Here is a 16951-nt window from a genome sequence, read left to right on the forward strand (position 1 = left end):
ACTCTTTGGGTTTGACCCGGGGTCTCTGGTTGAAGCACTGCTTTCCCTGGGTCTCCTGGTTACTTTTGGCCATGCCTGCTCGCCCTTTCTACTACATCCAGCCCCATAAATGCCTAGACCCTCCTCCATGAAGCCACTACCCAGAAGAGGGAGATCTCTAAGTAGCCTATCCTGGTAAATTCTCAGGTATAGTGATGAGATGTGTAATCCACACAGCTGTAGTGCCTGAACTATCTCTGTTTCCAAGTTCTATCATTTAGCTTATTTCTTCCACTCGCACCCAAATGTCATACACACACACAAAAAATAGATTATATTACTCCAATGTAGGATTAATGATCTCCAGGTCTGTTTTCAATCTCTGAACTATAGAAATTACCATTAGGTGCATTCATACATGAAAATAAAACTAGATGGTTTTAGAACAGGAGTAACATTGTGGATGATCCTTGAAACATTATCCTTCATAGAATGAGTTGCTTGGAGTTCCTTGCTACTGAATCTCCTGCTCGTAGTAGATATGACAATTCAGCTGGGTCAGTTTACTTTGCTTCACTCTCACTAATCCACACATGCACTGCCACTTCTCCAAAACTTCCATGAAGCATATTCAGTACCTTCAATAATTAATCACAATCCTTGAGACCGCTGTAAGTTTCCATGAGTCTTTTAATGGGCCACACTGCTTTCTGTTGTACAGTTGCTCTTCCTTCTTTTCAATTTAGAGGTCCTTGAGAAAGATGTTTTTTTATTGCAGTTGTCCCCTTTGATAACAATTTCTTTCCCCTGCTGAATTACTTCCCCTGTGTATATGTTCTTTCCCCTGCAAGAATAGGTTCCTGAATCCGCATGGGTGGCATTCTTGATGAGTGCCACCAGAGTCGTCGAGTATTCTGTTGTAATGGCATCTCTCTGTTTGCTGATGCTGTGATGCATTGTTCGATTCCCAGTCTTCCTGAGTAAAGTCCAGCTAATATCTGTGTACAGGTACTTGTTAACCGAACATGATAATATTAAGTCTTCTCCTTCGGCTGGCTCTTTGTTTAAACTTACATGAAATCCATTAGGTATGTCTGCAAATAACCAAAAATGCTAATGTTATTTAATATTTCCATGGTATCTACAGAATTACAGGGTTGCATGTTTAAATACAATGTCCTACTTTAACCATACATTTCCTATTAATGTTTGTATTGAGTTTGGCTCCTCACCTCAAAGAGTTAGAAAGTCTTACTTATGGGCATTATTGTATCTTCATTAGCTTAATTGCCACCTGTGATGCATATTGCATAAATTACACTCTTTGACACAGAGGGAAGGAATTGTGAATCACAATGGAAGTTATGTTAAAAAGTGATCTTTGTGTAAAATTTTGAGAAGTGGTTTTATCACAACAATAAATGGAATGGTCCAAAAAGCAGAAGCTTCCCATTGACTGCTATAATCATAACATAATTTATTAAACATATAATTTATCAAACGCATGGACTTCTATTTTCAAAAAGTCACCCAGTAGGAACCTCAAAATGTAAAACATCAATAAAATCTGTGACAAGTAGTGATTACAGTAGCCAAGTGGACTTTGGACATGCGCTTCCACAGTACACAAGCATATATTGACTAATAACCGCATATATGCTACTACAACATAATTCACAGGACTTTCACAATGTTAATCTCAATAAGACCCCTGTCCTATAACTTTATCTACTTTGGAAAAGTGAGGAATTGTAAAAAATTACAAAACAAATTGGCCCAAATTTCAATTTAGAAAATATGGATAATTTTAGACTATGCTCCAAAACCCTGTCCTATTAACCTGTCCTTGAATAAAACTTACACCCACGTGGAATCTAAACCAAGATCCTTCTACAAGTGACTCCTGTCCCACATTAAACCAGATAGAAGAAACTAAGTATGGCATTAAACCACATAGAAGACATTTACCATCTGGTGTAGAGGAACACCTCTCTAAAAGTCATTTGCATTTTTTTCCAATTTCTACAATGGATGAATACAAATATTTCTCATGGCAGATAAAGGCTTAAAAAATGTTTGCAAACAAGGAGCTGAAATCAAAGATATTAACAAGGGATATTTTCGAGAGGTTAATGTGATATCAAGATGAACTTTTGTGCTTGTGCTTTCATCTTTTTATGTTTCCTTAGCGTCGTTAATGATTCTCGGTTGTGTAGAAGATCTCAGGGAAGAGCTACGAACCTTCTGGATTGAAATCAAATACCGTATAACGGTGTCCCCCTGGTTTATTATACCTAGCTCCATTTATTGAAATCACTGTAACGTTCAGTGGCGCGGCTGCAGTAATGTGGAAGAGTTTTATTTACTCAAGTGATTTGAAACTTCCTGTGGAAATAGCTCCCAGGTTTCCTGATGGAAGATGTTGTTTATCTTTGCCAAGCACCACTAGGAATCTCAAAATAAAATGCGTTTTGTGACATTGGGAAGCAAGAGAGATAAGGTTGTTCTGTTCCTGTTTCACCCTTGGTAATTACAATCACACCCACAGGCGTGCTGCGTGCCAATAAAGCAACAAAAAAACTTCACATAGGTTACTCCAGTTTGACTTGAGAAGACTGAAGTGTTTTGTACATGCGTTTCAGCATCTAAGAAATGGCCACAAGAGCCTTCAGGCCCAAATTACACTTAGGATGTCTTCCATTTCAAAATCAATGTCAAAACAGATAGTCTCGGACACCCACTGGGCTTTGTCTCATCCCACGCTGTGATTCAGCAGTCAAAACATCAATAACAAGCGGAAAACAGGGATTAGAATATTTAATTTTGGAATATCATGGTTAGTCAGACTGTTGGACTCCCGTTGGGATGTTCTTCATCCTGCCAGGGGGGACTTATAGACCAACAAATCCAAGCGCACCAGATGTTTCTGGCCCTTGAGAAATTTTGAAGCTTACTTACAAATTAACAAATTAGAATGTCGTTTATTTAATAACTAATTTATGCAAACTCTTAACTATATTTGCAGTCATATCATTGGTACGATTTTTTTTATAACTTGGCAATTTTTAAGGCTTTAAAGAGCCAATAGTCCTTCAATTGTCTAGTAGACAGGAGTTGTTCATATGTAATAACCAGCCATTATTGCATTATAATTGAGGCAAATAGAAGGTCACGACTGCAAAAGTGTGACAAGAGACCACCTAACTACTACACATGTGTAACTGGAGGGGGACAAACATCGGTTTATATGCAGTACGGACTCAGTCCTATAGCTTACCTGTTACATAATAACGTATGTGCCGCCTTTCACTTCCAATTTTGTTGGTGGCCACGCAGGTGTAAACTCCGGAAGCCTTAGACTCTTCTATAACAAGAATACTTGCTGTCTGAAAAAAATATATAGATATTACATTAGCTCAAGGGTGCAAAACACCTTTTGATCAGGTAGCTTTAATAAATAGTTACGATCAAAATGTACTTAAATATGTGATGAGCTGGATTAATACTTAAAGTGGCTTGCAGGTAAGGGCAAAGAAGTGAAGCTGGATTGTCAACTACAAACATTATTAGGCTACAACAGTACATTTGAAGAAAAACCTGTATTCCCCTTCCTTAGAAATAGAAATGTTAACAATATTTAAGAACTATATGTAATATATGGTATATTCTCTGGAACCAAAGGAAAGGGATTCAGCAAAAGTTCATGGACCTCAGCATGCACTGTAAACAAATGTTTTATCGTGTAAACAAGGTACATATCTGTGGGTGGTTTAAGTGTATGTAGGTAATGGTCACTTGTAAATGTTAAACCTCGATTATATTTATTTCATTGTATGAAGAACAGACAACACACTTTTAGTCACGTATCACAGGGTAGGACACTAAAATTAGCTTGTGCGAAGGGTAAGAAGAGTAACAAGAGTAACGCCGAGTTGAAACGTGAGAATAAAACTGGTTTGGGTGTGGGAACTAAATTATTAAAGAAGAGTGGAAGTCAGTATAATATGACTAAGTATCAACACTTGTGTCACTGGCTCATTCAATAATGCCCTTAATGTTTTCTTAATATAAGTTCAGACAGCACTCAGCGGAAACATCACTGGAGCTCTATAACTGTCATTCCTCTATAGTCTAAATGACTTCTTAATAATAGAATGTGCTTCCTGCACTCCAAACAATACGAATTCAAGGATTGTGTGCTTATATGATAAACAATAAAAAGGTCACAAATATGTGAATTTACAAAGCAATTACTGCCAGCACCTGTACGTTCTGCACTGAAAAAAAACAACGAAGCTGCCACCAGCCTCTGCTATGGTCCAAGCCCTACAGAATGGTGCTTGAAGCATACGTGCCATCAGACCATTTATGTTCACTTCTGACCAGTATCTTAAGGCAGCTAATGCCCAAAAGGACTTAGACTTATCCCAGATGGATATATAGAACCATACATGCACCTTTAGAGTCTCCTCGCTTTGGCTGTGTAGATAATGCAACAATATGTCATATTAAGTGTAAAGGTGTGGAATGTATTACCTATAAAGGTGGCAAACTTTAAGAATGAGTGGACTGTTTTTTTGCAAGGAATGGTATTCAAGGGATACACATTGTAATTCAAAAGTTGTTGATCAACGGGTGATTGTGGCTGCCCATGAAATCATGAAGGATGCTCTCTTCTTCTGGGTATTAGAGTACAATACTCTAGAGTAAATTATATATTCTTAAAAAATATATTTTTACTTGTTCCATGTCCTTTGGGGAGGACATTATAAGGTAAAGACTCCATAATACATATACTGTACATTACTAATGTATTTGTATTTGTATCATACTCTAAAACTTTGTGCTTATTCTGCTCAAAATAATAAGACTTGAATTTTTACCTTGCTTTTCCCTTCGATAATCTGCGTTCGTTGTGTAAGGCTCTGTATCTTATTTCCAAGGTGGCTACTGTTCTTTCCAAGAATCACAGGAAGATCATTTTTAGTGCCATCGCTGGTAAAGTCACACCTGCACAAGAGAGTACATTTTTAAGGCACTTTTCAAACCATTTTACCCCCAAATGATATATGATATAAAATGATTTAGTAATTCATACATTTTTAACTAATAAGTAAGTGAATCATGAAAAATTCAAGGAATGCTGCTAGGTCAGAGAAGCGTATCCTACATAAGCATCTAAAACCACCTACACGTTGTATTATCCAACACTGAAATCAAAAAGAAATAAACTTCCTTGGTTCCAATGAGGGATTATTAAATAGGTAGTGGTATTGCTTACATAAATGGCACTTATTCATCGTGCAAGTTAATCTACAGTTCCAAATCTTCATGGTATTGCCCAGTCCTAACATTGTCTTGATACTACAGCTTCTTCTGAGCCTTTTCTCGTTAAATACACATAGTCAGCACAAAGAACTAATGGAATTTGTGGAAGTGGAAATTATATGGAAATTCCCCAATGATTCCTTTGGGATTCAGGTGGAAACACAATGGAGCTACCAGGAAGGGTTTGTCCAAGTCTGGATTCACGTATGAATGGGATGAGTTGTCCTTCCCAGTGCCTTGAACCATGAATCAGCAGCTATTAAATACAATTTGTTTTATAATCCAAAATTCCACCATGGAGTCTGCTAAAATTAACTTTGAAATTCCTCAGCATAATTATAAACGTAATTGTATCTAAAAAATATTGCCTTCTAGATATCACTAAGTTTTTAAAAAATATGATCTAACTGGACCACTATACCTGAAAAAAAAAGAAAACTCATAGGAACACGTCAATGTAATGGGGCTTCCCCATGACTTTATGGGTTTTCTCCAGATTATCATCACCTGGGGTACGGGGGCATTTGCTATTGGGTTCCAATAATCTGCTGTTAAAAGAGGTGTAGGTACTCGGTACTGACAAGTAACAAGCCTGTAAAACAATTTAGGGTGGCCCCACCAATGCCTTGAGTGTGATGGGTTCCTATATTTTATGTCTCCTTTAAATAATAAATAACCATAATTAGGGTATAACTGTAGAAACAACAGTTAGTCAACTACATTCAGGTAAAATTCTACAATTCCAAGTGTAATAAATAGCACTATTGATGAAAATCTAAATATATCCTCCAACTCTCTTAATATTGATCGACCTCAATATGATTGAGAGCAAGATTGTTAAAGGTGAGTTTCCAAACACCTTTTTGTACTGGATTGTAAGCTCCTGAGGGCCATCTCTCAAATCTTTTTTTGTCATTCCATGTGTTCATTCCAATATAATGGAAAAGTACAATGGCACTTTATTTATTGCATTATTATTCATTTATTTATGGTTTCTGTGTTAAATTTCAGTCCGATACTGAAGAAGGACACTGTGTGGTCCTGATTAACATCAGATTACTATTACTATATATCATTTCTCTACCACCAAAATTTCAGGATCACTTGACCTACCAGTCTCAGCATGATCTATGAATAGAACAAAAGGGCTTTATTAATGCGACTAAATTATTTCCCCCACTACGGTTACTATGACTTCAAACTGTGTTAAAAGTTGCTAACAAAAAAAAATGATTTGGGATTTGGGAATATTTATTCTTGACTTTCCGACAGCCTGTCCTTGACTGTAGACTTGTGTTTTTCCTACTCCTAACATTAAAAGAGGAATAGAATTTAACAAAAGTCATCATTTCTATTTTAATATTTTATACCAGAATGAAGCAGAAGAAGAGGAAGACGGTCATAAATCTGGCAGTGTACAGTAGCAGGAAGTTGAGAGCTCCTGCAATTATTTTTTCAAAGGTCTTACAGCAATTCCACACTTCCACCAAGATTTCTTGTGTCTTGCTTTAACCCTTTTGAGCCTGTCCTTTCTAGAGCATTTCTGGCTGTATTGATTAATAATAGTATTATTTATATAATATTATTATTTATTATTAAAAAAGAAGAGAACTTCACTGCATACATCAAAGATTATGTACAATATATAAATTAGGCTTTGATTGATCAACGAGAAATATTTCTTTGGTATCTCCTGTCTGATTGCCTAAAATCTTGCCTTGGTCAATATGGCCCATGAAGATCATTCGATATTGGTAAAAAGGATTGTAGCACTCTTCAAAGTAGTGAATAGCCAATGTATGGTCACTAAACAGTAGTTTACATTAATGTTTTAAGTTCCATCTCTTTGGTTTCAGTATGCATTATAAAGGGGAGATATTCTCGCTCATAATGGATAATTAAATCATCAAAATCCCAATCCAACTCCCCCATATTAACTATGCATGGTCAAGGCAGTGAGTTAAAAGGTTCAGCCAATATACAAACTCGCATTAACCTGATGTTCAGATGGTTTCATTAATTTAACCAGTTTTATTCTATAAATAAAAAAAATCAAAGCTTAATGTGATAATTCCAAAATAATTGTTTCCTCTCTCAAGGAGTTAACATGGAATTTTTTTTTTTTTTAAATGTGGGATATAGCTTGGCCCTTAAGAATACATAAAGCTTTTAAGGAAGTAAATTGTGCCATGTTTGAAGATGTAAAGATAACAGCAGTGCTGGGAACAGTCTTGTATAGTGGAGGAAGCCAAACAACAAGAGGAAAGCCGCATATGCTCCTGATTTCGCACAGGAAGCTCAAAGCACCTCCTGCCAGAGGAAGATAAGAAAGCTCCCATGGCCTATTCTGGATAAGGCCACTGTTATCAACCTGCACATTAACACTAATCTCCCACTACTCCACTCCGCTCACTCCTTGTGTGTTTTAAGCAAATTTGAAGACCCTGCCGCCATTTGTAGACGGCATGCCAAACACAATAGAATGTTATAATTATAACTCCTGAATGAAAAACGTTTCCGGGGAAAGCGTGTACTGTATGACATTTGTATACCGTGCTCGTGCAGTATTATAAATGACTTTCATGATAAAGCTGTGGCACTTAGGTAAACAGTGGCCATTGACTTCTATTTCTCCCCACACCACGGTATCACTCCCGAAGAACAGAATTCTGAGGTCTTGATAGTTTACACAACCCTATATCGTGCTCTATGTGTGCTAGTACGTCAAAAAGATTTAATAAACTTATAGATAAGTAAAAAAAATATTAGGTTAATTACCTTTAAGCAACATTTAGACAAAAAAAACCTATTATTTACCCAGGGTTCCTTAGATTATTTTCTCTAGAATCAACACAACAATATGGATTGGAACCATTTTTATCTGTATATTCCTAAAACATATGCCTAGAGAAAAACTGCTTTCAAACAACAAATTCATGAAAATGTAAACGTAAAAACTTCTTTTAAATTATTTATATTAAAAGGCTTGCATAAATTGCACTAATAGTTTAAGTAATGGTTCAATACAGTGACAGCTATAAAAATGGATCAATGTTCGCTCTACCATGTCTTTATTTCAGATTAATAAACCAACTACTGGTATTAGGATCCGGTAAAAGTACTTAATAGTGTTTAACGTTGGTATTGGCAAAGATTATTCACTGTGTCCTGTTTCAGCACCTTAGACAGTTACCTGTCTTGTTTGACCAGAAATAGCTACTTTTTATTACAATCTTACTTCATCTGTCCTTTAATCTTCATAATTAAAGTTTATCGATTTACTTTAATGTTGTTTACTATTTTCTGTGTTGTTAATGGGACACTCCAGCCATCGCATGGACTTTCTATATATAAGCTGAGAGGTCCCTTTACATTTCAGTGATGTCTCCCTTGAAGTCATTCATCGTTTAGCTAAAATTAAAGAAAGCTGGGGAAAAACATTTGTACTTTTATCACAGAATCTCTGCCCAGGGATCACTATGTCAGTGTGATATATTTAATGCAGTGTTTCCTGCTAGTATGTTATATTTATATCTCAAAATATCTGAAAAATGAAGAAATTAGTCAAATTATTTTAGAAATTCTTTTCTCAGCAGAAGAAGCCACATTAAAACCAGATGGTGGGAATAAACATTCTGTTGTGAAGCCCAGTCTCTGTAGCAGGCTCTTCATATTACATTGTAAAATTCTTTATCTGTATCACATAAAATAACATTTCAAAGGGATTCGACACAACCACAACATAAGACATTTAATTATGTTGAACGAATATATCAAATTGTTTAGAGCGTACCCAGTAAATCATTTAGTGTTAGTTATAAAGAGCAAAGTTTGAAAAGTGTTCTTCCAATGGGACGGTCCAATATGCTGGTATAATTCACTAGTTTCTTTAGTGATAAGACAGCTATTAAAACCACATTTCTAAATAACCCGCATCAAATGACAATTATGCTTGGTTTCATGCATTCCATTTATTTAAGTACAGATTCCAGCGTTTCAGCCTCTGTCTTATAATTTCACCCCCTTATAAATAGGGCATCCATGTATGTACCTGAATCTATACTGATATTCTATTTGCACAGTACAAAGATAAAACAACTAAGCTGATACTGTATATCTCTTTTTCGCTTAGTTTTCTTTAGTAGAAAATTGTTAAAAACAGAAACTTTTGTTGGCCGATACACTTTTACTGCGTACAGGTTGTGTTCACAAGTCCACATGTGAATAATAATAATAATAATAATAATAATATATTTCATCTCACACAATCTTTAGAATTTACAATCTGTTCGGAGTAGAACAAGACAGGGTTCTTTTTCCTTTCCTATCCCATATGTTTCCTTTCTTCACACAACCTACCGAATACCCTACGTAGCTGCTACATTCTTACTTTGATACATTACTTTGTAGATTATATCTACATAGACACAATAGCTATTGTATAATAATCATCTTCACTGTAAACATACTGTAAGCAGCCTTTAAATTATAATTAATATAATATGTGACAGATCATTCTAATAGACCCGATTTAATTGTTCATTCATAAAACAAGACTTACTGTGCTTTAGAATCGTTGGGTGGACACGGATGCCACATCCATGTTATAGTAGGAGAAGGAACTCCAAAGACTGTACATCTTAGTGTTTGCTTGCTGCCAAGTGGATAAAGATGGGATTCTTGAAAAGACACCGATTTTTCATAAATCTGTGGCTTTACTGCAAAAAGGTAAACAAAATTATAAATCAGTAATGGTAAAGACAAGCAAGCACACGTTGGTTTAACTAAACAAAAACCTGAGATCACGATAAAATGTGCTTACCGTTAACAATGAGCCTCATGCTCAGATTTTTCGTGAGATTCTCCTCTTTCAAATGCAGCGAGATGGTGTAAATTCCTGCATCTTCTCCAGCTACATCCTTGATGATTAAGTGGTTCTCACCTACAATATAACGAGCACATTTGTCTGCCGCCAGTAAGTCATCTTTCAACCTGTTAAAAAAAAAACCACAATTATATTTTACTATTTGTAATATTATTTTAGCAATACAACAACTGCAGATCTCAACCGCAGGGCTGATCCTACCATATAGACAAGCAAGGCTGCTGCTTAAGCGAAGGGCATCAAGCTATAGGAGATGTGACTGGTTTGCTTAATTCAAATGTTTTTATTAGAAGGCACCAAAAACTAATGGTCAAGCCCTGCATGAATATGACGCATGTACTGCCAATATTATTATAGAGGGTGGTGGAGAAGATACATCAGAAGGCATCGTGAGCATTTCATCTTTTTTTTTAGCCAAAGAAGCTGCCCTTTGCATTATAATTCTATCGCACAAAGCTCCACTGTTCATGCTTCAGAAAAATGATAGCATTCTCTGGTATTTTCAGTTTAAAGGAATCTGGAATTGTTTTGCAGGAGAGACTTGTGCCATTAGATGGACATTTATCACCAGTAGCTAAAAAGTCCATTATATAAAAATATATATTCTATGGATATTTCATGGCTTCTGCACCAACCAAATGTAAGCAGTTGGTCAAATACAACTAACATTGCATATTTTATGCTTCCTGCCATAAATATTTAAATTCAGAAGAATTGGAAATGGAAAGTTCAGCAAGTTGAACTTATGCTCTCTATTGCTTTGGTAAAAATAACTTGAGATAATTTTAGAGAATGGAATTTAGAACATTTATGGAAACAATATATATGTTATTTTTTTCCCCCTCAAGTACCTTTCGTAACCCTTTAATTAATATGGCCTCTGCATTGTGTAGGAAAATAGATTTAAACATGTTTAAAAGAGCCAACTAATTTAATTCTGTTGGATTGAACAAGATATGAATATGGGACATCTGAAACCATTTGCATTTGATAAAATAATCAATGTATCAGTTTTTCTTAGTCTGTCTAGTTTTGTTAGACCCGTTGAATATATGTATTGTATGAAGCACTGCGTAAGTTGCTGGTGCTATATAACTAAAAGATTAAAAATAATAAACAGCTTCATATATGAACAGGATGCTTGTTGAGAATGGTGGTCCTTGTTCATATTGCACCCAATAATGTAATAGATGCAGCACAATGACTTTTAGGTATGAAGAGATGCATTGACATGCCCAGTCCTACCATCATGGACAAATTACAACAAGGCTAAGTTTACATGCTGGGAAGTTAAATGATAGAACAGCTGCATCAACTGCGAATACTATTTAGAGAAAAGTTGGCAAATGCACAGAATTGTCATCCAGCAGCGGTGGTGAAGGCACCAATACAGCAGTCTTGACGAGGATATTGGTTTAGAGCTGGGACATGGTGCAAACCTCTGGAGGCCAAGGGTGCAGAAGGGTTCTAAGGTATAAGAGGCCCTAGAGCTTCTTAATATACAACTAAAGCTGGCACAACTGAGATCTGTTACTAGACTAACATAAAGTGTATGTTATCATGCCCTGGCTCTTCAGTGACTATGAATTCCATAAGTTCATAATGGCATGTTCTAAGATATAGCTTTTCAGACATTAACCGATACATGTAATAGGACGGAATCCTCAAGACACCTTGCAGAGGGCATAGCACTTTGTGTAACGTCATTGACTCAGAACCTAAACATGGACTCTGCATATGAGTAAAAGGCAAATTCCTAATTTCTGACCGTAAGCGACAAGTAAGTTCAGCTATTTATTGTCTCTCCATTGCTATTTTAAGAAGTGAAAGCTTGGAAACAAGGAGCCTCAATATTTGTTTTCCTAATTACATTTCTCACGCAAACCTTTGTTTCGTGTTAATACATTAAACGGATTTTAATGCACTTTTAGATCAACTATAGATAACATTGTTTAATTAAGGTGTTCTGAACCTTTAATTTTAGAATATTTTACATTCTTGCCAAGAACCGACAACAATAGTTAATTTAGGTAAATCACAAAGAGAATTAGAATACAATGCAAGTGACGAGGTTCACATCAGTCTATTATAAGCACTATATGAAATCAATATTGCCCATTTGGTAAATTAATAGAATCTGATTTTCACATTGTTGGAATCCTAAGCAAAGGAATATCTCAGAAAACATGTTAATTTAAGTGGATATCAACCAAGGAGGTAGTAGTAATATATATATATTCCAGATTTATATTCCAGCTATAAACCACTTAGAAATAGAAGGCAACAGGAAATGTTGAACTTACCATCTAACCTCTGGTGAAGGGAAGGCTCTCACTTTCACCGAAATACGGAAAGACTTTTGGCCGGCAACAGCTTCTAAAATGCCTTTATGTTTGGGTTTTGCATTAATGAATGGCTTTGCTGGAGACAAAATAAAAAAAAGGTATTTTTATTATATTTTAGACTTAATTTTAAAATATCAGTTTTAGTTTGCTAGCAACCACAAAGTAGAACAGAGAGTGGACAAGCAGTGGGTGGTCAGTAATCAGGCTTATTCCACGTTGGACGTCAATTTGATTAACCTATGCTCAAGGTAAGAGCTACCAAAAGCCAGTATTGTTGGACCAGGTTATTACATCAATCTGTTTCTTAAAGGAACGTATTCGGTTACAGACAAGTTTTATTGCTTGAATATAATAAAAATTGCACATTAAGCGGAAGAACGTCATGCTAGGAAATATTTGGGCTTTAACCCTTTGGAATCTACACACCAGATTTTTCTTGTGGCCTTGCATGATAACACCCATTCAATAAAATAGACCCACTTATAGTAAAGATAAACTAGTTGTATATAAAACAGTAATGGCACAGAATAGACAAGGCTGTTTATCTTCTGGAATTCTCTTTGGCTTATCAGCATAAATTGTATACTTTTTTTTGGTTCCTCTGAAAAACTGACTCATTTAAGTGACTCAGTTCGTGAGTCACCACATAAACATCCCATTGACCCTGGTTACGCTCATCTTATTCAGAAACAGTTTAAAAGAACAACCATGAACTACAATGTTAAAACAATGGTCCTTTGAATTGACTTAACGCTGACAAGCGTTATACAAACAGCAGATGAATATGAATGAAACTTATTGTAACTGCGAATACAGATCTTATTTCTGCATGCATTGACATATTGAACTCCATCTATGTATCGTGGAATTATTGTATAGCTTGCGAGCAGGGCTCTCTCCACCAAATGTATCGGTTTGTCTTAGTCTGTCAATTCTTGTCTTGTCATATCCCTTGAATTTATGTATTGTATTAAGCGCTGCGTAAACTGTTGGCGCTATATAAATAAAGGATAATAATAATAATAATAATAATAATAATATACCTTTAAAAGTAAAGTGAAAATGCTTAATTTACAAAATATCAGTAGTGCTGCTTGTAACTTGCAGCACTAAGTTTTCACACCCTTAAAGTATCTCCATAAGGGATCAGGCTCCCCCTATCTACACAGTATTTACTGTCATTGGTGGGACGTTCTGGAGGAGCCTGGATCCCTGAAAAGAAATGAGAGATGGATAGTTAATTCCAGGTTCTTCTGGTCATCTAGCTGTAAGACAACCAGAAGCTGTGCCTTCAAAAACAGCATCGTGGTCCACCACCTGTGGCCATTCCCAACAGTTAAATGCTCCATCTAATATTTCAGGAGCACATTCATACTACTGCACTGGAGATGCCCTCTCTATTATCGTTTGGCCTGCATGCTCCTGGGGCATGAGTCTAAAGTGAGTCTCAACAATCTTCTCACAATGATCTATGTAAATAGACCTCATTGACAGCTATCTGTACTGTAATTCTTTGGACAGAAAAATACTCTGTTAAAGTCCAAATTCAACCAATACTGCATCTTACATCATTTGCACTATGTAACATATCTTACCATGAATGCGTACTGTTGTGTTAACTGATTTTGTTAATTGACCATTCTTTGCAGCGCAGATGTATTGTCCTTCATCAATTCTCTGGACCTTATCAATAAATAATATGCTGTAGAATGTGATTGATTTGGGGTTTGATCTGTCCATCCGATTAATTATGAAAGCAAGTTTTCTTTTCTTCTACAAAATAAGATTTTTTTGCCCATTTAACATTGGTGGTTTAATCAGTAGTGAGACACTTAACTTTCAATTGGTATGTCAATATGGTGTGTGCAAAACATCATGTACAAATAAGAACACGAAGCTCATAGTGTACAGACTAATTATGTTCTAAAAGACAACGGTATTTTTCTCACATTTATTCATGTGTGACATAAGCATACTTTCAATAAAAATAAATAATCACAATTAATTATTCGGCAGCCGAGGGGAACAAAATAGACTTTGCAGGAAGCAGGGAGCTCCAGAGAAATAAACCCCCATCTAAACATTTTTTTCACTCGTATTGGCATTTGGAACGGAAAAGAGGGACTATCCCTTGACATGAGAGATACTTGAGAAGCATAGAATTTTAGTCACTTACCAGTCCGGGATATTCCCATTGTATTTCAGGTCTTGAGTTTAAGTCAGCTGTAACAGTGCAGTTAATGGAAAGAGAATTTCCCGTCAACAGCCTGATGGAGCTTGACACGTTAAGCTGCATGCTGTGAATTGCACTGGCTGTAAGTAATTAATAGGAAATAAATTTTTTAAGTCACCATAACATTGAAAGAATAATTAACGTATACTAATAATAAATTACTCACTTAGTCTGATTGTAATATATTTTGTACTGTGAACAGATCCATTGACTGTCGCCTCGCAACTCAGGAGATCAATAAATCTGTATGTTGGTTTGGGGATTATGAATCCTCTTTTATTGTCCCAAATAATGTTCTGTCCGTCAGCCTTAAGTACACCACTATTCATCTAGATAAATAACACATATAGTTAGATAACAAACAAAAATAAAGCGCAGTGATACGCAATATCAAATTAGAACAAAATTATAATAAAGGTCGCATTTCAGGACTGGTTATAGGCGTTGTTACTTTTAAAACCATACAAGAACTGCATGCCCACCAAGAACAACAAACATCTAGAATGCAAGAAGCATATCAGAGAATAAAACAAACAAACAAAAGTTGTCACCTGGAACATCTGCTAGACATGAAGGACAGAGTTTTTCAGAAGGCCAAATTTCACTGTCCAATGCAAGTTTACCCAAGACTGGGCAACCCATTCTAAACCTGACTAAACTTTAGCCATGGATATTGTTTTATTATTACTATAAAGACTGTAAGACTGCTTTTTTCTGAATGTACAAAAGGTAGGAAATACAGAGTAACCTCATAAACTATTTTTTGGTCATTTTGAAAATTAGATGAATGAAAACAAGGGAAAAAACTGAAGGTCACGCTCTCGTAATGCACTACTGTTAAGGAACTTTGCACAGTGATTTGCTTTATTTTTGGCTCGTATTGATGCTTTAAATCACTATAACAGTTGTGCAGACATCTAATTATATTTCTATAAATTTAGAATATCCTAAAAGAACTGGACTTCCTATACGTACACACACATGCATCGCCTTAATGGGAACCGACATTTGTCTCAGCCTCTAATCTTCGTTGTTGTTACAAGTGTCATGCAAACAATTGCTTGTGTGTCTCAAAAAAGAAGCAACAAACTCTATTTTTGGAGCTTTCGTCTGCCTATAAATAGGATCCTGAATTCTCTACAAAGCGCTTAATGATTACTAACACTGGAAATGACGCTAAATCAAAATTGTAAAGAGTTTAATCTTTGGACGTGATATGGCTGCACATGTACTATTGTAGTTAATATGCATACTGATTTTTTCAGCATATAACATGCAATTGGGGTGATTCATAAAGAGCAATTATGGAGCAAAGCCCTATATTACATTTTTATGCTCAGCTAGTGTGTCCAAGTATATCCAGCCGGCAGACGCACACAGCAGCACATAATCTGCAATCTGGTGAGTATGGGGCACTGTTGGCCAGCAGCTGACTGGGCAGTTGGCCAGTGTGCCAGATGGCCAGTCCGGACCTTCCCCCATTTCATGTGTCCAAATCTGGATACTTGTGTAGGGAGATGTGCCCAGAGGTAGGAGTGGGGCAAGGGCAGAGGTAGGAGTAAGCAGAACCAGATGCATGGCCCTGACCACCTTACCCGAAGAGACACCTTGCAGTGCTCAGCTACAGAAAGTCATGGGGGGGCAAAAACACAGACCTCCATTGATTTTACAGCTGGGTTGCCAGCAGATATCAGGAGATCTCCCCAACCGGAACACAATTCTGGCTACCAGCACACTTGGTATTCCTTAACAATCAGGAGGAAAATCTGATAAGAGCACTTTTAAAACTTTTTAAAAGACAGACAGCCTTTCTATATATATATACACAAGAGCCATAGAAAATGGTGATACAGAACATAACACACCAATCATTTATTCCCACATTACATCACTTATGTTTATAAACTTTTCTATTATATATATATATATATATATATGCACTAAATAGATGAAAAATATTGGGTATATTATGCAACCACGTATTATATACAAGTTTTAATACAGAATTAAAGTTGCAGGAGAACTTTCCAAAGATCCTGCATACCAGCTCATCATATACAACACAACTAGTTGGCTCTAAAAACAAGTGCACATGGAAAGCCCAAACTGTTGTGACCTAAATGTATCCACAAATATCTAACCCAAATTCAAGTGATAATAATATCAAATTCGTAGTACCAG

General features: G+C 36.1%; 1 protein-coding gene across 1 annotated transcript in view; it reads right to left on the reverse strand.

The window, feature by feature from the left end:
• Positions 1 to 669: 669 nt before the first annotated feature.
• The window catches only part of LOC149288985 (vascular endothelial growth factor receptor 1-like), a 30368-nt gene continuing 14086 nt past the window's right edge, over positions 670 to 16951 (reverse strand). Inside the window, exons 5-13 of the mRNA XM_089491218.1 lie at positions 14937 to 15099; positions 14714 to 14850; positions 14133 to 14310; positions 12496 to 12613; positions 10130 to 10299; positions 9869 to 10025; positions 4863 to 4989; positions 3257 to 3365; positions 670 to 1073 (exon numbers count right to left, since the gene is read on the reverse strand). Coding sequence (XP_089347344.1) covers positions 670 to 1073; positions 3257 to 3365; positions 4863 to 4989; positions 9869 to 10025; positions 10130 to 10299; positions 12496 to 12613; positions 14133 to 14310; positions 14714 to 14850; positions 14937 to 15099 — 1563 coding nt within the window. The remainder of the gene's footprint in view (positions 1074 to 3256; positions 3366 to 4862; positions 4990 to 9868; positions 10026 to 10129; positions 10300 to 12495; positions 12614 to 14132; positions 14311 to 14713; positions 14851 to 14936; positions 15100 to 16951) is intronic.

Source organism: Sceloporus occidentalis, unplaced genomic scaffold (genome assembly GCF_023333645.1).
Source record: "Sceloporus occidentalis isolate IW3139 unplaced genomic scaffold, rSceOcc1.0.p SCAF_49, whole genome shotgun sequence".
In the NCBI taxonomy this organism is placed as follows: domain Eukaryota; kingdom Metazoa; phylum Chordata; class Lepidosauria; order Squamata; family Phrynosomatidae; genus Sceloporus; species Sceloporus occidentalis.